Genomic DNA, 25823 nt, shown 5'->3' with positions numbered 1-25823 from the left:
GTGGTGCACTCCAGTGCCAGGATACGTAGAAGGGGTGCGCTTTTGTACGGCTCCCGGGATGGGGTGCTTTTTGTCGGGATGCAGTCTGTAATCTACGTTCAGCGAATGATGTTGGTGGTGGTTTCGAGTGAAAAATGTCTCTTTTTCCGATGCGGGCTGCAAGTTCAGTACGTGTAATCACTAATTAATCCGACATGCTCAGTGCTGTCGATGATGGTGCGACGGTTTGTGAACAGAAAAGTCGACAAACCATGATATGATGTTTTTTTAATCCATTCAAACACAACCATTAATCCTTGTATTGAGGTAGCAGCTATTGGCTGGGAGGCACATTTTGGGCTCATTTCACGGAAATCCTTAGTAGAAACAGAAGGTACGACAATTAAGTTACTATTCTGCTTCGCTTCGATGGTGCAAAGTTCAACCATGCGGGGTAAGCACCTGAGGATTCCACAAAACAGATAGGATTCATGTGAAATGCTTCTTCCTCGTCTGCAATATCTTCCATCAAATGAAAATAACCGCTCGAAACATGTAGGCAACAGTTTCTAGTGCTTTTGAGACGTGGGATCCTCAGCTAATTCTTTCGAAAGCTCGCCATGCGCTGCCATATTAGGTTCACCAATCGGTTGGTTCAAGTTTGTTCAGGCTTATGCAAGATGATAGCTCGAGTGCCCTATGCTGAGCCCTATGGGGATGCCAGTGTCGGTGCCGGTAACGGAGAGAGTTGTTTTAGGACTTCTAAGAAGAACGCAATATAGTGCCTTGAATCAGTGTTGAGAGGGGTTGGGGGGAGGGGGGGGGGGGGCAGAGCAGAGGAGTGTGAGGATAGAAGCAGATTTTGTTTGCAGAAACTCACTGCTCAATCACGACCTGCCTGCCATTGGCCTACACAGCATGAAAGATGAAGCACCGCAGCCTTTTTTAAAGGGGCAGAGCCTTCCTCGAAAAACAGTGCCATTAAAGGGGATGCTCATGAGTAGCCAGGGATGATGAATGTATTCCGCCGGTTAGCTGGTGTTATTTTAGCTGAAATGGATCTATCAAAGGTAAACTTTCAGCATTAGATTGTGGCAGATTACTTCCTAACGAAACAGGAAGACGCCTCCCGTGTTTCCGCTTCCCACCATCAAAGCTCACATTCCATTAGAGATCCACTCCATAAAGCTATAATCCATGGTCATGAGCCACGGGGTCTCTGACAGTTGGATATTTAATAAACTGAATTCCTACGTCAAATGCAACAGGCGCCCATCATCCGTTCGTCGACAGTCAGCTACCATCCTTCGGTCTCTTCCTCTCTCTGGCTTTCTAAAAGAGCAAATGCGTCCAGAGGATTTGAATACAATCCGTTCCCTACATTGCGGGACTAGAATTCGTTCATCTGGATTCCGGGAAATACCGCACCAGACCTTTCTATGGTAATTAAAAACAGTCCTCCGGATGGCAATCCCCTAACGCTTCATTAGCACAAACAGTACGGAGTGACAGTGTTAGAGAGGGTGTTCAAGGATGATACACATCTTTGGCTGAGCTTTGCCATTGGGTTTTGACCTGACGGTAGTTTGTGCTGGACCGATGCTGTCCAGATGTGAAACGTTGTTTCGTTGGACGAGATGGTCTTGTTATGCGGTTCGTTTGCAAGCATTTCAATCTTGTCAATTAGTGACTGTAGAAACCAGTGGAAAATGTGCAGTGCGGTAGTCAAATGAGTATCGTTATCCGTACAGCACTTCTCAGTTGTGTCGTTAAGTTAGTTGGAGCCTCTTTTGAGTAGAGATCATGGTCAACGGTTGTGGTTTGATTGACCAAAGAGAATATAATCTGGTGTTGTGCAAATCACTTGGCAAAACTTTCCAGTTGATCTCATAATTATTTTGCACTTTTATGCATTTCACGATAATTACAACAAGTGGCTTGAAAATAAATAACACCCGGTTACGCTGATACTGATCCAATACGTCATCGGCCGGATCACTCGATTACGGATTAGCTGATATTCCGGATCCACGACTGACTTACGTGACAATATTCAATTGATCGTAGTGCAATCAATGAAATAGCAGCGCGAATTCCTCTATTGAATGTTGCATCTAATCTTTATAACACAACATGACGTAGCGTTCGCCTTTTCTTTTGTTTTAAAGCGTATAATATGGTTAGTATTGAAAGCATTAGTAGATGCATAAAATTGAACGTGCGCGAATAAGGTACGTAAATGGCATACTGGTTAATAAACCAACATCCAAAACTAGCAATGTTAGTGTGAGGCATTCAAGCAGAACCAAACTACCAAACCGAGCGTAAGTTAGAGCATTAAAAGCGTTTAAAAGTTAAAGATTTTGTTTGAGAGAAAGAAAAAAGAAAGAAAACTACTTACTTGCTATCTGTCCGTTTCGCGAATGGCAATCCGCTCGCACCGGCTGGTGACAATGGTGGTGATGGTGATGATGATGGAAGTGATGATGACAGGGATGACAGCTGCCGGGGGACGGGGATTGCAGTTGCTGTTGTGGTTGTTGTTGCTGCTGCTGCTGATGCTGCGATTGCAGCTGCAAAGTGGATTGTGATTGCTGTCGCTGTTGAGCGGTTGTGGCGAGCGAAGTGCCCGGTCCTGCACCGGTTGTTCCTGTCGCCGGTGGACCACAGGCCCCGTAGCTGGTGGTCGGTCCTTGACACGTGGCCGGATCACAGCAAGTCAACTGTTCACGCCCCGGACCAGCGCCGGCGAACGTTATATCATCTTTGGTAAATTTATTCTCTGGCGAGCTGGCGACTGCCGGTGCGCAGAGGTTTGGCCAGGGGTGGCGGTGGATGAGACGGAAGTTGTTGGGAAGGCGATACGATAAAAGGAAAGAAAGAGCAGAAAAAGAAGAAGAAAAAACACGATAAGATGGGAAACGATTAACTGGCCTCCCGAACAGCAGCATCTGAAAACCATCTGGTAGCATTATCGCTGGTCCACTTGCTGGCAACAACACTCGTTTTGTTCTTTGTGTGTGTTGTTGTTGTTGTTGATGGAATGTGTAGAGGTATTGTTTTGCAAAGTGGGTCAAATCCTGTTTTTTTTTGACAACGATAACTTTAAAGTGTTCTTGGAATTTGTAGTTGTAGAACCAGGACTGTGCTTTTGAGAAGGTGTTTGATAAAAAAGGAAACACTGACTAATTAGAAAGAATTTGTGAATAGGGGGAACCAATTATATTTTGAATACATCAATGTAGAGCCAATATTTTTCCATAGAACATCCAATTATGATAAGTTTTCGTTAGTTTTCAATCGTAAATAACGATGCCAAATAATTGTTTTTCATTAATCAACCTCTTTTGCGCATTTTTTATCCACTCGCCGCACCTACCTTTAGGAAGGAATAGTTTATTCTGGTAACCTAAGGTTATAAGTTGTTTTCTAAGTAAATCTTAATAATCGAACGCACCTAGTAAAGGCATCTACCTACAATTATCATAAATATATTGCAATCAGCCAGAAACAACGCAAAAAGGACTAAGAAACAACTGCACACGTTCCGCATTTAATCAAAACTACAAGCAGCGCCGGCAACCATTGCACAATGCAACTCACTGAAGCGCATTCCTCGGAATGTTATTGAACGAAATGATTTCGATATACTGTTGCTCAACTACTACGTGTAATATGTTGTGTTACGGGGTATTAGCTATATGTGTGCTGCAAAAAGTGTGTAATGGTACATAATTGGAACAGAAATTGCAAAAAAAAAAAACCACCAGGCGGCTCCATCTGCGCCTGTTGGTGCAGGGCTACATGCTCCGTCGATTGGTCAATAGGCGTTACACCCCGGGCTGCAACCGCTGAACCGGAAATGCTATGGAATGCTCGAATGCAATCACTTTTCCCTCCTTTTTTTTTCTCTCACTCTCCCTCCTCTCTTTCCTCAGCTCTGTACCACCGGGATTACCACTGATTGGTAATGGGATATGTTCATTAAGATAAACCGAGATCGTTATTCCCATTTGCAATGCAAATAAAATGTGTTCACTTTCGAGGTTACATACAACAAGCCACCGGCGTGGAAGGCCCGGAAGGAGTGCTCTCGTTTTAATTAGTAGCAACCATCCATCCATCCATCCTCCCATCCACCACGGAACACATCCACACACATGCGCACACAGAGCGTCATAGGAGCTCCATGCCATCCGACACGCTAGCACGATCTCGCAGACTCTGGAAAGCGAACTCAATTTAACGCGTGGCAGATGGAGCGTGTTGTCGTCTAATTATTTGTTATTCATATCGGACAATTACGCATTGTGACGGGCATTGTGACGGGCATTGTGAGATAGCTATCCGGTCCCTCCCCGACTGAGCTGTCCGGAGAGACCTTCTGGTGGTGACCATCGATTTGTGTGCAATTCTGTGTCTACCACCGCAGCCTGTTAGTGTTGGTGACCTTGGGTGCGTGTAGGATTATTGTTGGCAAATCATACAATAAACTTAAAGGTACCGCTCGGTTCATTCCAAGAGAAAACCGAAAACGACTGTCGAAAGGATTGAGTCGCGGTTCACTTACTACGCAACATCGCATCGATCCCATCGAGGGCTCATCATTAGAAGGAAATCGACGAGCAGACGTTCATAAACATTTATGAGACTCACTAGCTAGCTCCTCCAGCCAAACAGGATCGACCAGGATGTGACCAACCAGGGTATCTGAAGGACAAACTCATAAATCATGCATTGGTCGAGTGTGGCCACACTTGGTGCCTCGTGTGGTGACTCAATATGCGATTGGCAGGATCCACTCGCACCCCACAGGGCCACCCAGCCCCAGCTGGTAATTTCCAATGTCTCCAAGAGATAATGTTGCACGGGCCATCCGTTATGGTCAAACCAGCACACGAAGAGCTCCGTAGCATATCGAGTTGGGGCTAATGCAGTGTCCCGCTGGGCGATGGTGGACCTAACGGACCCATCGTTTGACCGTTCGACCTACATACCCATCGTCGATAGCGAGCAGCCACTTCACTGGCTGGGGCCATTTATCTTCAAACAGCCTGGGGTAGTCCCACCAACCCAACGACTGTCGATTGCTGTAGAAGGTGACCATCTTTCACGGTCACTTGCTGCGGTGCGAAGGATGTGACCGGAACGGGACCGAGCTTGATTAAGGTAAGGATGTCCGGCTGGTAAACTGCATCACACTGTGCCAACCTGGTGCAGCAGCACCTTAGCAACACGTGCAGCTCTTGATCATTATCAAGAAATTGTTCCTGACTTGTCTTGTCTTGGGTGCATTCAGCAGCAGAAGAAGAGGGATTCCATTCGCTGAGCAGAGACAAACACAAGCCAGAGCTGGTCTTCTGCAATAAGTCTTAATAGCTTCGAGAGATCCAGCTTCTCGCGTGGTAGCAGAGGACATTGAATGAATGAATGAATGAGGAACAGTCGCCCGAGAAGACTGGTGGGTGGTGAGCATATTTCAGAAGTTATATAACGGCGCAGATGAGCACCGGCGCCGCCGCCGGGCCTTGAGAATTGATTGGAGCGTCAAGAGTTTTCGCTTGTCTTTGCGACGTTACTGCCTGCGTGCGTGCGTGCGTTCGTTTCCGTTCCGCCATTTTAATCTGATTAATCAACGTGCTTAATTGGCGAGATCAGGAGATTAGCTGCTGTCCTCGAGGGAGCGAGATTTATGAGCAATCAGGCGTGCATTTCCGAATGGACGGAAGCTATATCTGTTTCATTCAAAATGGTGTCTTACTGTGACCTTGGAATGGCCACGATGGTTTTAGTTCTCTTCTGGCAGAAGTAAAAAACGTTCACGGAGCATCAAAGTGTTGTGACTGATTTTAGAAATTCTGATGCTGATTTCGGTTCTGAAAGTTATAATCAAACTATAACTGCTTGCTACTATTTCGATACAAAAGACATACTACGGGAGCACCCCAAAAATCTAGAGAAAGTTCTATGTTCACCTTCAAAAGCTCGTTAAAACATTCCGACCCCCACACGTTCGGCATTAGGCACTGCGCCAGGTAGTGGGGCAAGTTCGAAGTTTAACTATAGACGCTCATTAATATTTGATGGTTTGTACCGGCCCCAGCTGCGGGCTGGCAGGTGAAAAGTGGTATGCGAAAGCATTAATGGATGTAATGGGATTCTGTTTTCTGGCTGAGGGGTCCCCGGACCGAATATTTGATGCGAGAGAAACTTCGGTTCCAATCCAGACTCGATACCGCGCAAAAGTACGAGAGTACGGACGGGAGTCGACGAAGATCTGGCTGGCTGGCGAAGTGGTTTCGGCGGACACGGACCGTAGGATGTTATGCATGACCCGCAAAACCCGGAGGCTTGCTCGAAATTTGACAAGCCGCGCGCCACTCCCCACCACAGTTGGAAAAAAGGGATCCAAGCGTTCGTCTCGTTGGTTCAGCTCGCTCGGCACGGTAAGACCGGGGCAGTAGTTGAACAAATACGCTCCCAAATCATCTCCCACCGGTGGTAGATGGAGAAGTAAGAAGGTATTTGCTCGTGTGCGTACGTACGTACGGGAGGCACTTTCGAGAGGGCTCCCGCTTTTCCACGAAGAGGTAGCTTTTCCATCATTTCGAGTTCGACAGTGGGTGTACTTATTTGGAGCAGACTCTCATACCGGTGTCTGTGGTGGCAGTGTAAGGAGGTTGAGAAAAGGAGGGGATGTTATTGAAAATATCCCTCCTTCCCAGCCCGGAAGAGTGAACGGATTGGACGCGATTGGACGGTCGTAATAATGCTCTGGCATGGTAATGCATGTTGAATAGGTATGGCTCATAAGTCCTTCGGGCAAGAAGCATTTGCTGATGGGGAAATCTTCGGACCAGGTAATGCTGTTTTCGCTCACTCAAACTAAATAGATAACACAACAGCGAAGCAACCCGGGACAGCTCTATGGTACGCTTTCGCGAAAGAAAACCTAATTAACCATCGCGGGCGAATGGTAATGTTATTACACGCCGCGCAGCAACGCGCCACGTCTTCGCTTCTGTATTGTGCCATGGCATCGAAAAGCTCTGCGAAGCCAGCGGACGTTTTTGTACCACAAAAGCTACGTAGAATATACGTCGATGCTCTGCCACAATACGCAGAAGCAAGCAGCAAGAGTGCTGCCGGTAGTGAATACGTTTTTTTCTTATTTTACATTCCCCTTCCAATGTCTGTCGGTGATGCAAGCACCCTGAGCGAGCGCACAAACCTGAGGGTTTGCTGAAAGAGCGGAAAATGCGTTACAAGCATTACTAGCAAAAGTGCTAGAAGTGCATATTGCTGCTGCTGCTTCTCGAGCGAACAAGGGTGACCAATTGTTGGACGGACTTGTTTGTACCTTTTTCTACGACGGATTCCTCTACGGGGTTTGCTCGAAGGGAAAAGTCGTTCCTGCTCGTGCCGCTCTAAAGATGAAAAGGTAGTGGCTGCTTCTGCCATGCACACAAATGGCGCCAGAGTTTTTTCTTTTAATTTAATATGCTCACTTGGCCACGAAAAGGAAGTTCTCAGATAATAATCAAATTGTCGATGACAAAAGCGATACTCAACGGAACGGCATTTCTACAAACGTTTACATACACCCACGATAAGAAGGTCCATCCGGTGTGGTCCATTTCGGAACACTTTCACCAAAACGACGACGCCACTCAACTCTGGCGGTGGCGGCGACGGCTCTGTTGTGTGCGACGAACATAAAGTTTGTCGTTAACAGCATAAGATAAGATGACAGCGAGACGAGACGATAAGGGCCAAGAAAGTTGTCTTGGTGGAGAAGCTGATGATGAGTATTCTCGTCACGTTTCAACCGCGAAAGCGACTCCGACGCGTGCAGATATTCGATGGTGGCATTGTTTTTGTTGCCAGATCTGTGGTTGTGGGGCACAGGACCCGGAATGGAAGGCACGGTACGCCACACCGTCGTTGTCGTCCTCGTCGTCGTCCTTGATGGGAAATTTCGTAAGTTTTTCGCGAGGATTTGTTGACATATCATCACGCGATGGGACGCGCGTGGCGAGACAGTGAGTATCATACCAGACACCAGACTCTCGTCGCATCCTTGTGCGAACCGATAAATGATCACCGATCGTGACGGATAACACATTGTGGTGGGGTGCGTGTGTCTGTGTTTGATTCAGAGATTTTCCGGTTCGTTCGCTCCGCATCTCGAGGGGCATATTCGTGTGCGTGTTCAGCTCTCCTTCGGAGACACAATCTGTTTCGTTTCGGTTCCAATCGTGTGTTAGGGGAGTGATAGGGGCAGCAAAGAACGATTCCGTGATGATAATGGTAAACATTGGGTAACGCGAGAAGTACAAGGACATCGATAACCGTAGACCACCGACCATAAGTGTCTGGTTCGATTTTCATCCACGATGAGAACGTTCGATCGACCCGCCTCGGGCGCAGGGGTGGTGTGTGACCATGAGAATCGATTCCATATTCTGCTTTGTGCTCGTAAAGGATGATAATAAATGAGTTTACGATATAAGACTAATAGCGAACGTTCTGGGGGGGGGGGGGGGGGACGGGGCACGTCGGCAAGGCCGTCCTATGCTGTGGTCCCTAACTTACTGAGCTACTTTTGCACCGTATTGTCGCTATGACGGTTGTGCGAAACTTTTATCACGCGCGTTTGGTTGGCGAATGATGAACGTTTTTGCGTGAAATTGTTTCTGATCATTGTGGCGAATATGTTTGTACCTTTTTTTTATTGACCTAATCCGGACGATCTCGAGAGCGCGAGAATTGTGTGAAGAACGGCTCACCGAAGATGATGATGATGATGATGATGCACGCACACACTCGAGGTCATTAAAAGTTTCACGCGCGTCTCATGTGCGCCTAATAGTCACCATGCTGTTGCAATAATAAAGCAATCAAGGAACCAAAAATTGCTCAAACATTTAATGGCTCAGGGCTACGCTTTCTCGTTTTTTGCGCTAAGACGACTGGCAGCCAGCTTCTGTGCCAGTTTGTGCCAGTTTTTGATTTTATGGCTCATTCGGGGACCACTACCGGGGATGCCTCCTGGATCCGACATTCAAGGGGGCGCTGGACGGAATGCCACGGGCGTACGGTACGCTACGGAAGTTTTTTAATTTCTCTCGGGCAAATCCTTCAGACAAACGGCTAAGCAAAGGCCGAATGCGAGGCAAAGTTTTTGAGCGGCTTGCGTTTGCCTGCTGTGTGCGTACACGCCAGGCTGGCCACTGTACTTGTGGCGAGGCGCTGTTAATACAGCCATAAAATGGAAGCTGGAAGATGCTGCTTAGGCAAGCGTTTCTTTTTTTCATGCGAATTTTTCTTTCGTTTTCCTCTGCACAACGTCAACGATAAGCGTGTGGCTGGGTATTAAGCAGATTTAACGATTACGGTCTACACAGTCCACACCACGGCCACTGGCCTAAGCCGTCGTGAAGGAATCAAACTTCAATTACACTGACCGTTAAGTCGCTTTGAACTTTCCGTTGCTCGAGGCCATCGAGCAGGTGGCATGGATAGTCAGAGCGAGTGGAGGAGAAATGAATCCATCGTCTGAAATATATAAAGCATTCCACAAGGTCACCACAGCCCCAGGAATGTGTATTTGTGTGCGGTTTCTGCGAACGACGCAACATCCAATCGTACCGCTGCTGGCAGGTGAATTTGCTGAATAACATATTCCATAAATTTGCATTACATTCGATGAAGCGAGCGGAGATGCCAGAGTCTTGGAGTGCTTACCAGCTACGAGAGCTACCTGGTCGTCGGAAGCAGGACGACAGCATTAACAGCGCAAGGAACGAAGAAACCAGCTCCAGGCCTGGCTGTCCAGACTGTAGCAGCAGCTCGAGCTTGGGGACGTGAATCCTCGCTCGCAACACGAGTGCTCCTCTTGATGTGTAAAGTTTGCCGCGCGGGTATCCGAGGTACGCACGTAAGCAGTTTTCGCAATAAGCCGACTTCGCATTTGATGAATTTCAAAGCAAGCATTTGACGACTTTATCCACCTGCATCCACCAGCACCAACACCATCCCGCACCACCGTTTGCCGGTGACCGGGCCCCCCCCCCCCGTAATCGGCTTGACTTAATGGCGGCAGCATATCGCTGCAGGAGCCACTTGAATGTGCGTCTCTGCTCTCGGTTGCTGGCCGCAGTTTGTGTGCCCGGGGACGGTTCGGTTCGGCGAGTGTTTGGACAGAGTGTTTTCGGGAAATGCCGTTTCCCTTGAAGTTGGGATTAGGCAATGAAGGTGACCGATTCCACAATGTATGTTCACGTTCGGTAGTTGAAATTCTGCTTCGATGGAGAGGTGCTCCCCACCCACCAACAGCAGTTGGCTTGCGGTACGTGTTTCTCATGTGAATAGAACGTAGTGAGAGGAAAAGGAATGTAGGAGGCAATCGGGGAGAGACGAAAATGAATTGCTCCGATGTTTTTAGGGAATTTCTCAGCCTTTTTCGAAAGTGTAGGGTATAGCTCCATAAATCAGCCAATCGATAGCCGATCAGGCAATCAGGCGGTTGGTGCTAGGGCATCGTTCGTGGTTGACCAATTCAGCAAACGGACCCAAAAACTATTTCCACACAGAAGGTGTTCCGAATATTTGAATATTCCATTACTCCTTTCATTTCAACGAGGTGCTAGTGAAACGGAACAGGAATGGTGATTTCCACAGAGGTTAAGATGTTGGCAAATAGCAGTTGGCGCGGGTAGTGACACCATTGGTTGCGAATTTCATGTTTGCCACTAGTAAGGTTCTGAATTTATGGGCTCTCAAATGTTGATCTTGCTGGCGGAGTGATTTAACGTTTCGCATTTCAAGTAAAGCTATTGCATGCTGTTGACACTTTCAAGTGCATCCGAATGGCATGAGTTATTTCAACTAAGGCCAACATTCGAGTGGGAGAAAAGTTTTGTTTTATCAGAGGAGAACTGGATTTCGAAGAGCTGGTATCAATGTGTCCAACACTTACTTCCGTTTCATTTAAAATCTGGCGGCAGTATAAATTTTCCCGGAGCGCTCTTGGATCGATATCAAGTGATTCTCTTCCTAAAGCGTTTTGCTTACAAGGCTTTAAAATCTCAAGAATTAAGGATTCTGTTTAGTTAAATTATCAAAAAAAAAAATCCAAAAAGACCATTAGATAGACTATTAGTTTGGTCTTCAACTGCTTCTGGAAGCATAAAAGCTTTATTCCGATGGTCATCGCACTCAACTTCATTAAGTCCTTGATAGCAAAACAGCAAACATTCAGAAACATTATAGGAAATTCTGGCAAAAATGTTGCAATGAATTTGGTCACAAACATATCATTATTTTAAATGGAAATTTGTATACGAATCAAGCTATATGCTTGTAAAAAAAAATGGAATTTGTTAGTCATAGTCATGCCGCACTAACTCTGACTATAAATTCTGCCTGACTGACATGCTGTGGCGTGCCGGCGGAATCCGCGCCTTAAATTATATTTCAAGGAGAAACTCTGATGAGAAGCTGAAGTGTTTAAGGTGATAAGTTGATAACGGCCAACTCGCTACGATGCTATTAAATTATGCTCAGCAATAAGTCGCTGCTACTTGATCTTATTCTTAACAACCTTTTTTTTTGTTAACATCTTATAGAGACAATTTGAAACCATGTTTAAAAGTTTCTTTCCTCGCCATTCTCTTTCCATCCCTGTAGTGCAAAGGCTCTTCTCGGTGCAAGCGACTCGGTGATTGAATCGTGGTTACATTACAGCTTGCATTCCATCTCAAATCACACTGTGTATGTGAACGCGGCTGTCACGCTTGGTAGGTGATGCTGTTGATACCGGTAAACGGTACCGAACGAAGTCAAAATAAATCAGAGAAGCGACTGTAGCGCGTCTCTCTATCGCTCGGACCGCAGTTCCGCAGTGTGTGTCATTCGAATGCAATCGAGTGCAACTGCTGTTCGGCGTACGATCACACGGCCATAGCTGGCAATCAGCTGCTAGTGAGTGATTAAATTTATTCGAAACCTCACCCCAGAACCAACGCCAACCAAGGCGTAAGGCACAAGGTACGAAGGCAATACGGTTCAGGGGAGTCAAGTGACAACGCGCCTTGCAGCAACTACGAGGTTCGATTTGCATAAGATTGAAGTGCACCACATAGGACTAGGAGTTGGTAGCGTATGGCGCACCACCGTCCGTGCAATGGCCACTGGCTGTGGTTTCCTTTGATGCTGACACTGATGGTGAGTGCTAGCAGCGATGGTCCGGGACTAGGACAAGAAGACGGCAATGGTGGTTCGTGGTGGCAGCGGACGGTGTTCTATCAAATCTATCCCCGCTCGTTCATGGACTCGAACGGGGACGGTGTGGGGGATCTGCGGGGTATCCGGGATCGGTTGGTGCACCTGAAGGATGCCGGCATCGGTGCCACCTGGCTATCGCCCATCTTTCTCTCGCCGATGGTGGACTTAGGCTACGACATTACGGATTACACCGTCATCCAGCCCGAGTACGGTATGATGCAGGACTTTGAGGCGCTGATGGCCGAGGCACGACGGCTCGACATCAAAATCATTCTCGACTTCGTACCGAACCACACGAGCGATCAGTGTGAGTGGTTCCGGCGTTCGGTTGCCCGGGAGCCGGGCTACAGCGAGTACTACGTGTGGCATGATGGACGCGAGGATCCTTCCGCTGCTAATGGGACCCGTTTACCGCCGAATAATTGGGTAAGCGCATTTCCTCTCTTCACTAGCCGGTCTTGCGTTGGCTTATATTACCCGTTTCATCGAACTTCTCGCCCCCACCCTTTTTTTCTAGCAATCGGTGTTTTATGGTTCCGCTTGGACGTACCACCCGGAAAGGGGCCAGTACTACCTGCACCAGTTCACGGCCCAGCAACCGGACTTGAACTTTCGCAATCCGGCCGTAGTCGAGGAGATGAAGCAGGTCTTGCGTTTTTGGCTGGGCAAGGGAGTGGCCGGGTTTCGCATCGACGCCGTAAACCATCTGTTCGAGGTGGAGGACTTTCGGGATGAGCCGGAAACGGGCACTGACCGTGATCCGCTTTCATACGGCTTTACACATCACATCTATACGAAGGATTTGGTAAGACACCACGGTATACGGCGCACGAAGCACCTTACTAACCTCTAACGAATGTTTTTCAGCTCGAGGATTACGATATGGTGTACCAGTGGAGAGAGCTGCTGGACGATTGGTCCCGGGAACACCCCCAAGACGCGGCTCGCATCATTATGACGGAAGCGTACGCCAACATTACCTTCACGATGCGCTACTATCACTCGTTGCCAGCGGAAGGCACTGGCGCCCGGGTCGGTTCCCATATGCCGTTTAACTTTTTGCTGATCACCGATCTGAACCGCGATGCCAGCGCACCGGACTTTGTGTTTACGATCAACAAATGGCTCACGTACATGCCGCGCGATGCAACGGCCAACTGGGTGCTGGGCAATCACGATCAACCACGCGTCGGTACCCGTTTCGGGACGGAAAGGATCGATGCGATGCACACGCTGCTGCTAACGCTGCCCGGCATTGCGGTCACGTACTATGGCGAGGAGATTGGAATGGTCGACTATCGGGATGCAATCGCTAGTGGGCCATCATCACAGCGGGACGATGAGGCCGGTGAGGCGTTCATCGTGTTTTCCCGTGATCCCGAGAGGACGCCCTTCCAGTGGGATGATACGAGGAATGCGGGCTTCTCGGACGCTCCCAGCACCTGGTTACCGGTGAATCCGAACTATCGCGAGCTAAAACTGGAGGCGCAGAAGCGTGCCGAAAGAAGTCACTACAAAACGTACCGGGAGCTGGTCCGGTTGCGACAGCATGACACGTTCCGGCGGGGATCGATGCTCCCGGTGCCCTACTCGAATGACGTGCTGACGTACGTCCGGGAACTGCGCGGAAGTGACACGTTTGTGGTCGTGATCAATTTGGCTGCCAACTCAAGGACCGTGGATTTGAGTGCCATTTTCCCGAGACTAGCGGAGCGGCTGACGGTTGCATCCAGTGCCTCTACCTCCGGCTATCGTACAGGGTACGTATACTAGGGGACCAAGGTGTCAGTGTTTTAATATTACTTTCCTTTGTACATTACAGCGATATCGTCAGGACGAACCAGCTGCTAGTGGATGGAAACGATGGGTTGGTGCTACGGAGCATCCACGTTCCGGAAAGGTAACAACCGGTAGCTTGGTTAGGCCTTAGTGTAATACGCATTAAGAAGTGTTACAGATTTACATGCATAACATTCAATTAAAAAAGTTTATCAACAATTTTTCTTCATCGTGGTGACTACGGGGCCGAAGGCAAAGCATGTTCAGGCATTATCCGAGATGGCTGAGGTGGAAAACACATCCAAGATTGCGAAGTCCTCTACATGATCTGCATGAACAGATTGAACATTGATTGCCAACGTGTGGCGGCTGGCATGCTCGTTAAAAACTTTGCTCACTTCGAGGGCGTCTTGACATGGCTGCACAATAAACGCGTGGTCTCATACACAAAACTTGCTCCCTGTGAAGCATACTGCACCGAACCATCGACGAGCGTAATCACGAGAAAAATGCATCCAGATGGCTTCCAGAAAACTTCCTTTCTGCTGCTCACACATGCCTGTTACTGACGCCGAAGCTAAGAAGCTTTCGTCCGGATTTCCAGTAAATATTTAACACATTAATCTTATTCGGGAAAATTAATGATGAACTTAAATTGGGATACCCGTAGGGAGCGCGCAGATCCTGCTGTATCGGGTGTTCCAGTTTCTATCTCTACCTCCAAAAGCCTTGGTGAAGAAAAATCTCTTTTTGTGAAGCCTTTTGAACCTTGCAGGGGATGGTGTGGTGTACAACGTTTTCATTAACTTTCCCACATGCGACCCGGCCTCATTTGTCAAGGTCAGATCGGCCTCATCGTGTGGCTGCTTCATTCGGACCGTTTTTAATTTGCCTGTCCTGTCCCATCCGGCGTATCACTTTTCACGTCTCCGTCATCATCATCGTCCACCTGAGACAGGCGCTCGAACGTTCGAAGAAGTATCCACCGCACCACCACCAACCTGATCGTCGTCAAGTGTCCCGGTTTTTAATTGAGCAAGGACGACGGACGGAGCTAGGATTACCATGAAACGCTTGTTAGCTATCTCACACGTAGCGTCTTTTGTTCCTTCGCGAGAAAGCTCATTGTAATCTCCTGCAGCAGTAGCAACAGCAATAGCAGAACCAGGGTCACAGCCGGTTCACACTAATTATTATGTCCTTTTGCTATCCCCGCGTTGCTCATGTGTTGCTACTTCTATGCTTCCCCTTCTATCGCTACCATCGGCCTCCATCGTGTATTTTTTGTATGTTGCCTTATGTTTCTTTTATTTTCCTTTTCAGGGAACGCGCTAATGTTGGTTCCGCGCAGCGCGGTTCAACGAATGTCCTCTGGAGTGCGGCAAAGGACGCTGCAGTAATTGCGTCCATCATAATTGCACTCGGTACCAGCTACTACCACTTCCGGCACTGCCCACCAGCCTTCATTTGTGGAGGCAGCAAGTGAGCGCGCTGCTGAAGAGCCCTGGCTCGCTCGGTTAGCTGGCTCGCTCGAGTTCTGCCAAATGCAAAAGTGGCACACTGATGAGAGAGCAGGCACTGTAATAAGAGTTTGTGTGCCGCTAGCCGTGGTGTGCGCTGCGCAAATTATCATTATTGTTCATTTCACGGCTTCCGCCTCCTTGTGTGTGCGTTTTGTTGCGTTTGTGTGTTTTTGTCGTCGTCGTCGTCATCGTCGTCGTCGGGCCGTCTATCGTGTCCTGTTGCCATAGCCGGCCTTATTTATTCAGAGTTTTTCCCCCGAACCACCACTCATCGTACGCTCGTGGTGTACGCTAATGAATAGTGCAAATTGATGAGTCACATTAGCGCTACGCAGAGCTACTAGCAGCCGTGGTCGTAGTAGTCGTAGTGTTTTTTTTTGCTAAATAAAGTGTTTCAAAGCATTCAGCATTCTGCGTTTTAATGATTAGGTTACTGCTCATGAGTCCTCGCAACCGGCAAAGAGAGTTAATGAAATCAAAGCCATCACTTTGAATCGGCCGATAAGTTCGAACAATAGCCACTCGCCGGCGAACTTAATAACAATTTTCGCATCGAAACCCCTTCACGTCAATTAGTTGAAGAATTTACGAGTCGTACGCGACGTGGCAGCAGAGGTCCGCCGTCGTATCAGCGGCAAGATAAGCCCGAACCATTTGCCGCCAGCATCAAATCCCTTCGGTTTCGTGGGGTCGCCCCGGATAAGGTGTGATTGATTTAACTTCCAACTTCGTTAAGGGGGGAATTTTGTACGTGATTCAATTGCCAATTGCGCGAAGGCATTGGGTGCTCAATTATCGGCGGCACAATTGTTGATTAGCGAAAGGAACACGAGCGAGGGGACGTTCTTTCGGAGGATTTATTTGTCTTTTTGGGTTGCGATTGATTCGTGATAAGCCCGATCTCGATAAGCGATATCACAGAGCGTTTGTTTTTCTACAAGGGAGTGAGCCCAGGAGGCAGCTCGAAGGTGAGTCACAGCAATTGCGAAGCGCTTACAATTCACTGAGATCTACGATGCTGAGCTTCTAGTCTGGTTTTGTCTTCTCGAGACTATCTAGAGAGCTAAAACATTGCGAAATACGTTTGGTAACGTGCTACTACCAATCAAAACGTTTGTTCCTAGGATTTCGCTGTTACGCACCTCGCATCCGGCGTGGAATCCAGAAATCATGTGCGACATGAACCATTATTGGACTTGTTACCTGTCACGGCTCATCCAGAAGAACTGACATTTTCCGATAAGCACTTTCCCCGCCCCCCCACCCGGGGGTGCGAAATGCGAACCGTATAAATAGCAAATCGCTAGAGGAGGCCGAAAATGTGTCTTTACGCGCGAGACACTCCCGGTGACAGGATCACATTTTTAGAAGGCACAACATGGCCCCCCACATTACGCACTTGGCAGTGATGGTCCTGGTCCTCGGTTTCGTATCTCACGGTGTGGCTCAGCTACCGGAATCCACTGGCAGTGCGGACAGTTGGTGGGACACGGCAGTTTTCTATCAACTCCCAGTGCGTTCCTTCCGTGACAGTGACGGTGATGGAGATGGAGATCTACGAGGGCTCCTGGAGCGGTTCGACCATCTGGTCGATCTCGGCGTCACGGGTATCTGCTTGGGTCCACTGTTCCGGTCGCCGATGCGTGACGGTGGACACGATGTGTCCGACTTCCGGACCATCGATCCACGCTACGGTACGCTGGATCAGTTCAGGGAACTGCTCGAGAAAGCGCACGGCCACGGTATCAAGGTGGTACTGGATCTTGTACCGAACCACACGAGCGACGAGCACGAGTGGTTCCAGCAGATGCTGGCTCAGAATCCCAGCTACCGCGACTACTACGTCACGCGCGAGGGTGTCACCGGTTCAGGGGAGCATCGTGAACCACCGAACAATTGGGTAAGCAGAAACCGCCGGCAGGAATCGGAATCGGATTATTTCAAAGCCGAGCTAATCGATTAAGAGTTACATTTGAAAGCGTTCGCTGTACCACCGGGCAGCCTGGTCTCAGCTCGCTTCCGACGGTCGGTACTACCTTCATCAGTTTGACGAAACGGAACCGGAACTAAACTACCGGAATGCGAAAGTGAAGCAGGAGATGGAGAGCATCATCCGGTTCTGGCTCGACCAGGGTGCCGATGGGTTGCGGTTCGAGCGGGTAAACCATCTGCTGGAGGACCCACTGTACCGGAGCGAACGTTTACTAGATCCGGAAGGACCAGTCAGCTACGAGAACATGCAGCACAATTACACACGTGACCTGGTAACTGTGCGCGCCGGTGCGACGATCCACAACACATAATTATCTTTTGGCTTTGCAGAATGAAAACTACGTCATCGCGTTCGAGTGGCGCACCGTGTTCAATGAGTACACCAGCACCGCACCCGCTAATGACGCCAGGAAGCTCATGATAGCGACGGTCTACGGTAGCAGCCTAGTGAACAGTTTGAAGTGGTTCACCATCGGCAGTCGCACTGGCGCTCACATGGCGCAGAACTTTGGCTTCGCTGAACGGTTGCGGACGGGCGATTGGCGAGCCGAAGAGCTGCAGACACTGGTGGACGGATGGCTCAATGAGATGCCAGCGAACGGGAAGGCAAACTGGGCCCTGGGAAGCCAGCACCATCGACGAGTAGCTTCTCGATTTGGCCGCGAACGGGCGGCAGGACTGGCCATGCTCTCGCTTACCCTTCCCGGCACTGTGTTCGTTTATTATGTGAGTATGATGGCGAAACATGAGATGGACTGGACTGGGGAACCCCCACCCCCCCATCATTGATCATCGGTTTTTGTTCTTCGCAATCATCAGGGAGAAGAGATTGGAATGGAGGACAATGAGCACATCAGCTGGCATGAATCACTCGATCCGCTCGGTTGCAATACGAACGAGAGCAGCTATCTGCGGTACTCTCGCGATCCCGCCCGTACACCGTTCCAGTGGGATGCCAGCAACGAGTGGGCCGGATTTGCAGACACACTGCCGATCGGAATACCGAAGCACGCCGACGTCACCCCCAGTCCCTGGCTACCGGTGCATCCGAACTACCGGGAGTGCAACCTGGCACTAGCGAAGGCTTCCAACCGATCACTGTACCACCTGTACCGTGGTCTTATCCGGTTACGACAGGAATCGAGTGTCTTCTCCCAGGGAGCCTACCGCTCGTTCGTGCTGCCGAACAATGTGTTTGCGATTCTTCGATTGCAGGGTACGCCCGATAAGGTGTACGGGACGATACTGAACGCGAATCCGCACACGGCAACGCTCGATCTGACGCATGTGTACGAGGATGTCAGGGAAGCGCTCGTTGCGTTTGTATCACCGGAAGGTAGCCATCGGCCCGGAGAGTTGATCGTGGATGTTACGGACGTAACGCTTGGACAGTATGAAACGATCGTCGTGGAGCTTAAATCGGGGGCCATGGATTGGCAAGTGTCCCTTCTTTTGCTATTCGTTTGCAGTTGCATGATGTACGCGATGAGGTCATTCTGATCAGGAGAAATTCTTCCCCCTAAGGAGGGATTTGAAGCTAAAAGTAAATCCAAATAAAACTTTTCCCGTGAGGTTCATCGCTGAATAGTGATTCCGAAACAATCGTAGTGGAAGTATTAATATGCCGGATGCTAAGCGATATGCCGGACATGTTTATGATAGCCTTTCCCCCATCATCGCCTGATGCCCGTACTCTCATTCCGCCATCAGGGGATGGAAATATGATACCGCGATGGTGAATAGCCGATTGATAGCCATACCTGTCCGCCTGGTTCCGAACGAGCTGCGCCTGCTCGTGACTGATAATCCTAATTTGATAAGCAGCACGGTAGCAACGTTGGAGTGAAGAAGGGACCGATCCCGACGATTGGTTCCTTGCCGTTTTCACGAGCACGCGCTCGCTCGTAGTAAGTGCGGTTCCGTTGTAGCTCGTGGGAAACGTGTTCACAGCGACCAGTGGTTTCCAGAACATCACGCATTGTTCGCCATTGGAGGGGGGGGGTTTCCTTTTTCTAGGCAGCTGCTGCCCTGTTGTTATCAACGATTCGATAACGGTGCCTGTGGCTATCTAAAACGATGCGCTGCGAGGCTATAAAAGGGCACAGTTTTCGATCGGCAGGCATACTGAGAGTGTACGCGAACGGGGTTTCTCTGGCAGCAGCGATGCGGCTAACGGTGAGCTTCTTGCTGGTGGCAATCGGCCTTGGGATCGTTGGAGTGGCCAGTGGAAAGACGGCACCGAGCCGACAATCGCACGATCACGGATCCCTCGATTGGTGGGAGACCGGAGTGTTCTATCAGATCTATCCGCGCTCGTTCAAGGACAGTGACAACAATGGTGTCGGTGATCTGAAGGGAATTACCGAGAAGCTTAACCATTTGGTCGATCTCGGTATCGATGGTGTGTGGTTGAGCCCGGTGTTTAAGTCACCGATGGCTGATTTCGGTTACGATATCGCGGACTTCCGCTCGATCGATCCACTGTTCGGTACGATGGCGGATCTGGACGCGATGGTTGCGAAGGCGAAAGAGCTTGGCATCCGGGTGATACTGGACTTTGTGCCGAACCATACGAGTGACGAGCACGAGTGGTTCGTGAAGGCGGTGAACAATGATCCCGCCTTTCGGGACTTTTACGTGTGGCGTGATCCGAGGGGAAACGCCGAACCGAACAACTGGGTAAGTGGTGACGGCGTTCCGTTTGAAAAAAATTGTTCGGGAACATAGACTGGCTGGGTAGTAATTTGCTGTTGCTTTTTCCCTTCGACAGCAATCGGTGTTCCATACGCCCGCCTGGACGCGGCTGCCAGGCCAAAACCAGTACTACCTTCACCAGTTCGACAAGAAGCAACCGGATCTGAACTACCAGAATCAGCGCGTGAAGGACGAGATGGAGTCGATGATTCGCTTCTGGCTGGATAAGGGCGTCGATGGGTTCCGCATCGATGCGATCAACCACGTGTACGAGGATCCACAGTTCCGGGACGAGGAGCTGATCGATCCGAAGGGTGAGCTGATCTGGGAGAACCTGGACCACAAGTACACCCAGAATCTACCAGAGTGCTACGATCTGATCTACGATTGGCGTGACGTGTTCGATCAGTACAAGGCGCGGGATAATGTGACGCGCTTGATGATGACGGAAGCGTACGCTAATCTGGAGCAGACGATGCTTTGGTATGGTAACCCCCAGCGGAACCGTAAGGGCGCTCACATACCGTTCAACTTTGCCATGATCAACCGACTGTCGAATGATTCGCGGGCGGGCGACTTTAAAGAGATCATCGATGAGTGGCTGGATGCGATGCCGGCCGGTCAGCAGGCGAACTGGGTGCTCGGTAATCATGATCGTCCCCGTATCGCATCGCGTTTCGGTCGTGATCGGGCTTCCAGCTTTGCGGTGCTCGAGATGACGCTGCCTGGGATTGCGGTGGTGTACTACGGTGAGGAGATCGGCATGGAGGACAACCGGGACATTACGTTCGAGGAGACGAAGGATCCACAGGCGGCCAATACGAATCCGGATGTGTACCAGCAGTTTACCCGCGATCCGGTGCGCACTCCGTTCCAGTGGGATGACACGGCATACGCTGGGTTCACGGGTGCGGCGGCAGGACAGACCTGGCTCCCGGTACATCCCAACTATCGGCAACTTAATCTCGCTGCGCAGAAGGCCGCACCGGAGAGCATGTTCAAGCTGTACCAGCGGCTGATTAAGCTGCGCAAGGAAGACACCTTCCGGCATGGTAACTACGAGTCGAAGGTGATGCTGAACAATGTGTTCGGTTATACGCGCACCCTCGAAGATCATCAATCGTACGCGGTGGTGGTGAATCTGAATGATAACGATGTGAACGTGAACCTGCAGGAGCTGCACCCCGATGTGGAGGTAGCGAAGGTTGTGCTCACGTCGCTCGATGCCAAGCTGAAGGAAGGGGACGAGATAACGGAAGTGTTCCACGTCATTGTTGGTGCGTACGATGCGGTGGTGTTTGAGATTTCCTCGTCCGCCAGTACGCTCGGTCTGTCGATGGTACTGATGCTGTTCGCTTCCATTTTGCGTTCCCTGTTTATTTAGGCTAGGCGCTGCGTTTTAACTTATTTCCTCCTCCTGTAACGTCGTTCCTCACTGAACGACCACTTTTCCATTAAACTATAGAATGTAAATTGTATCAACTGTACGGTGCGTTATGAATTACGGTCCGCAGAAAGATCCGAAAGTTATCAAAACGAAGGGTTCGATCAAATCCACTACCACCGTTGCCAATACGGAGCGGATAAGATTTCGTCCCCACAAAAAAAGCGGTTTCAGGCTGTTTATAGCGTCCTTTCGTGCCAATCAATCGATAGCCAGGCACGGGAAAGCGATAAGATTAATGTGGCAATCAATAGCCGTTGATTGCTTTTCAGACACTCTCTATGCCGGCTCTCGAATTGGGCTCGTCAAACGCACGCCTGCTGACAGTATCCCAAGTGGCTCTCATATACCGTTCGTTGTAATCAGATTGAACCCCCCCCCCGCAAACTTCAATTGATTCCCTTCAGTCTTCCTCGAGGGTTAGGTTGGTCGTTTGTTTCTTATCTTGGCAGATTATGATTTTTTGAGTGTTGTTATTGTAGTTGTTTTTTGTTGTATAACATTTAAGTGTTTGTGGTTGATGGGTTTTTGGTGGAACCGGTAGTAGGTGTACTTACAACATGTTGTGTGGAAAAGTAATTAAAAAGAGCAACCTTATGCCATCCAGTATGATAACGAAGCTTACCTGGAAATAAAGAATATGTAAAAAAGTTTATTAGAAACATCTTTTTTGCGGCATTTACAATTTAAATCTAATGAGTTGTTGTGAAGGATGGATTCTGCACGAAGAAATGAATTTTACTTGAACTAATGGCTGTGCTGAAAGTAAACTAGTTAAAAGATTTTTAAAGAAAAAAGTAACACAGATTGCTCATTATCAGGATTCCTTAGCAGTATAATATTGAAAGGGCAAATAAGTCACTCTTCGTACGTCGACGATAGAAAGAAGAGAGATAGAAAGAAGGCGACTTAATCGGACAGTTTTATTACAAATCGATTACATGCGACCATGGTGGTCATAAACAAGAAACCACCGATAAACCACGGGCCCCCCATCGAATAGCAGCAAATACTGCTTCGAAGCGTTATCTTCCCCCAAAAGATAACCAGAGATTCAAAGATAGTTTGAATAGGCATCTTGCCGGGCGTCTCTAGCGATGATCATGTGATGTCTACTGTCTTGAGCGCCACTCTCCAGGGGGGAGCATGCACCGTGCCGTCGAGTTTTGCACAACAGCTTTGATGACGATGATGATTGCATCAATTACATCAATTATCAAACACAATAAGTTAAGGGGAGGGGGGGAGATTGTTCGGGTCAAGCCCAGGGGCGGCTCGGAAGGGAATGCTCAACCCGATGATCGATCGCCGGAACCCATGCGCACTGATACAGTTCACTTGTGACCGTGGTAAGTGATGGGTGCGCATAAGATGGCAGAACGGACGGTGCTGCTGCTGGCTGCGTTGTTGCTGCTCCTCTTCTGCTGTGGTGCTAGCCACTCGCAGGAGACAACTACGGACGATTCGGCGAAGGAATGGTGGGAGACGGCCGTGTTCTATCAGATCTATCCGCGCTCGTTTTACGACAGCGATGCCGACGGAGTGGGTGATGTGCGCGGTGTGACGGCAAAGCTACAGTACCTGAAGGATACGGGAATCGATGCGACGTGGCTCAGCCCGATCTTCAGCTCACCGCAGGTCGACTTCGGTTACGATGTGTCGGATTTTAAGTCGGTGGATCCACTGTTCGGAACGAACGCTGATCTGGAGGAGCTGTTCCGGGAGGCCACCAAGCTGGGCATCAAGATCGTGCTGGACTTTGTGCCGAACCATACGAGCGACCAGCACCAGTGGTTCATTGACTCGGAGAAGGGCATTGAACCGTACAAGAATTACTACGTGTGGCATCCGGGCAAAATGGTGAATGGGCAGCGCGTGCCACCGAACAATTGGGTAAGTCCGAATGTTGTCCGATATTCATGATTGGAGGGCCTAGTCGTAACGTTTCCCGTCACTTTTTGGTAGCAATCGGTATTCTACGGTTCGGCCTGGGAGTGGAGTGAACTGCGCGGTGAGTACTATCTGCACCAGTTCGCCAAGGGCCAGCCGGATCTGAACTACCGCAATCCGGCCGTCGTGGCCGAGTTCGATGATGTGCTGCGGTACTGGATGGAGCGCGGTGCGGCCGGGTTCCGTGTCGATGCGATCAACCACATGTTCGAGCATCCGGAGTTCATCGACGAACCGATCAACAATCCGGGCGATCCGAACAGCTACGGCTACACGCATCACATCTACACGAAGGATCTGCCCGAAACGTACGACGTGATCGCCCGGTGGCGCCGCGTACTGGATGATTTCGCTCGACAGAAGGGTGGTGATGCGATGTGCGTTGAAGCTGCGCCCCGGGGACCCGGGGATCGTCATTCCGGTCATTGCATTAATGTACTCTCGTGATTCTCCCTCTCGCCTGACAGCATTATGATGACGGAAGCGTACGCGAACCTCACGATGACCCTGCGGTACTACGAATCGGACGATGGGCAGCAACAGCGAGCGCACTTTCCCTTCAACTTCGTCATGATCGAGGAGCTGGGCGAGGGTTCGACGGCACACGACTTTAAGTTTGTGATCGACCGGTGGCTCAACAATCTGCCACGTGGCAAAACTACGAACTGGGTACTGGGGAACCACGATAAGCCGCGCGTGGCCAGTCGCTACGGACCGGCGCGTGTCGATGGAATGCAGCTGATGTTGATGGCACTGCCAGGGGTGGCCGTGACGTACAATGGTGACGAGCTGGGGATGGAAGATTTCCGTGACCTATCGTACGAGGATACGCTCGATCCGCAGGGTTGCAATCTGGGTCCGAACGATTACAAATGGGCCTCCCGGGATCCACAGCGGGTTCCCTTCCAGTGGGACGATACGTTTAATGCTGGGTTCTCGAAGGCCCCACGTACCTGGTTGCCGGTTCATCCACTGTACCGGCAAACGAATCTACTGAAGCAACAGGAAGCGGATTATAGTCACTACAAGTTCTACCACGATGCGGTGAGGATGCGTAAGGATCGTGTCTTTACGCATGGGCTGTTCAAGTCACGTGCCTTCGGTGATTGGGCGTTTGCGTTCGTGCGATATCTGCGGGAGCACGAGGATCGCTTCGATGATCCGTACCGGGTGGTGCTGATCAATTTCTCCGGTGAACCGAAAATGGTTGATGTGAATGAGTTGTATGAGATTCGAAACCGGACCGAGGTGTACCTGGTCGGTACGGAGTCACGGCATAAGGTGGGCCACCGGCTGGACGCTAAGCAGGTTATGCTCGGTCCGTGGGATTCGATCGTTCTCGGACCGGTATCCGCTGGCACTCGGTTGGTGCTCTCCTTCGTGTTGCTCGCACTTGCTGTGCTGAAGAGTGTTTTTGTCTAAGGTGGCTTCATTGTTGTGAGCGATAGTAATTCATATTCATTAATTTTAATAATCCACTTGAAGCGAACGAACGAACGAAGAAATAAACGTCCGCCCGGACCATGTCCGTTTCGACACCCATCTGAGAGGGGGAGAGTGACATTTTCTTGGCGTGCTAGGAGTTTCCCTCCGTTGTGCTGCGTCATTCAATGGTGCGTCAATCACTCGGTCCGGAGATGCCGACGTTCTTCAGACATTGAAAGCCGAGGTGACGAGGGTTGAAAGCGAAGTCCTGTAAACACTTGAGCGAAAGCAGCACCTTCGTGGTTAGCGTGTGGGCCAAAGGGAGGTGGGAACGCATCCTGGGCGCCCAAGGATCTGTGCGTCGGCGACTTGCACTCGTGCTGATGGGTTTTGATGAAGGCTAAAATTAGCTCCCGGTTGATTTATTGTCACCATACGTGGTATGCTTAAAGCATGGCTTGGGGATTGTTTGCCTAGGAGTGAATGGTAAGAGGCACTACAGGCTACTTGGGTTCTGGATTTGTCGTTGCTTTCCAGCACGAGCAAGGGAAATATGATACGATACCGGATCTGTGTTGAGTTTGTCTTTCGATAAGTGACGTGTGTTTGTGTGGTCATCGCGTTCAAAGTATGTTGTTTAGATTAGATTCTAAACAAAGCTGGTTTTTACATCAAACTAGCGATCCTAAGATCCAATGGAAATAGTTACATGTTTAAAAGAAGGTCCAACTTCGTTTAATCCATTAAAT

The 25823-nt window shown here is 49.6% G+C and overlaps 3 protein-coding genes across 5 annotated transcripts in view; 2 read left to right on the top strand and 1 right to left on the bottom strand.

Annotated features, from left to right (window-relative positions):
* LOC126570375 (dual specificity calcium/calmodulin-dependent 3',5'-cyclic nucleotide phosphodiesterase 1-like) overlaps window positions 1-25823 on the bottom strand; it is a 73018-nt gene that overhangs the window by 46071 nt on the left and 1124 nt on the right. For 2 of the 3 annotated variants that reach the window (XM_050228099.1, XM_050228100.1), the window contains exon 2: window positions 2381-2776. The exons of the other annotated variant lie outside the window; for it this stretch is intronic. In XM_050228099.1, the coding sequence (XP_050084056.1) occupies window positions 2381-2776 (396 nt within the window). The remainder of the gene's footprint in view (window positions 1-2380; window positions 2777-25823) is intronic. 3 annotated transcript variants of the gene reach the window in all.
* Window positions 11827-15930, top strand: LOC126570376 (maltase 2-like). Its single transcript, XM_050228103.1, has 5 exons — window positions 11827-12693; window positions 12785-13072; window positions 13135-14027; window positions 14090-14167; window positions 15370-15930. Exons 1-5 carry the CDS (start codon window positions 12145-12147, stop codon window positions 15530-15532), a joined length of 1971 nt encoding a protein of 656 aa, XP_050084060.1. The 5' UTR covers window positions 11827-12144; the 3' UTR covers window positions 15533-15930.
* Window positions 23043-25196, top strand: LOC126570377 (maltase 2-like). The gene is made up of 3 exons (XM_050228104.1): window positions 23043-23592; window positions 23665-24026; window positions 24117-25196. The coding sequence occupies exons 1-3, from the start codon at window positions 23056-23058 to the stop codon at window positions 25069-25071; spliced, it is 1854 nt and encodes a 617-aa protein (XP_050084061.1). The 5' UTR covers window positions 23043-23055; the 3' UTR covers window positions 25072-25196.

This window comes from Anopheles aquasalis, chromosome 2 (genome assembly GCF_943734665.1).
Source record: "Anopheles aquasalis chromosome 2, idAnoAquaMG_Q_19, whole genome shotgun sequence".
In the NCBI taxonomy this organism is placed as follows: domain Eukaryota; kingdom Metazoa; phylum Arthropoda; class Insecta; order Diptera; family Culicidae; genus Anopheles; species Anopheles aquasalis.
Note: the sequence above shows the minus strand (reverse complement) of the source record. Positions and strands in the feature narration are given on the sequence as shown.

What these genes read in the sequence shown, in the direction of transcription:
- LOC126570377 (XM_050228104.1), top strand. Translation starts at nt 23,056, where the DNA reads ATGGGTGCGCATAAGATGGCAGAACGGACGGTGCTGCTGCTGGCTGCG. An exon ending in GCGTGCCACCGAACAATTGG is followed by an intron (nt 23,593 to 23,664) that starts GTAAGTCCGAAT and finishes ACTTTTTGGTAG; the next exon opens with CAATCGGTATTCTACGGTTC. An exon ending in CAGAAGGGTGGTGATGCGAT is followed by an intron (nt 24,027 to 24,116) that starts GTGCGTTGAAGC and finishes CTCGCCTGACAG; the next exon opens with CATTATGATGACGGAAGCGT.
- LOC126570376 (XM_050228103.1), top strand. Translation starts at nt 12,145, where the DNA reads ATGGCGCACCACCGTCCGTGCAATGGCCACTGGCTGTGGTTTCCTTTG. An exon ending in GTTTACCGCCGAATAATTGG is followed by an intron (nt 12,694 to 12,784) that starts GTAAGCGCATTT and finishes CTTTTTTTCTAG; the next exon opens with CAATCGGTGTTTTATGGTTC. An exon ending in ACATCTATACGAAGGATTTG is followed by an intron (nt 13,073 to 13,134) that starts GTAAGACACCAC and finishes AATGTTTTTCAG; the next exon opens with CTCGAGGATTACGATATGGT.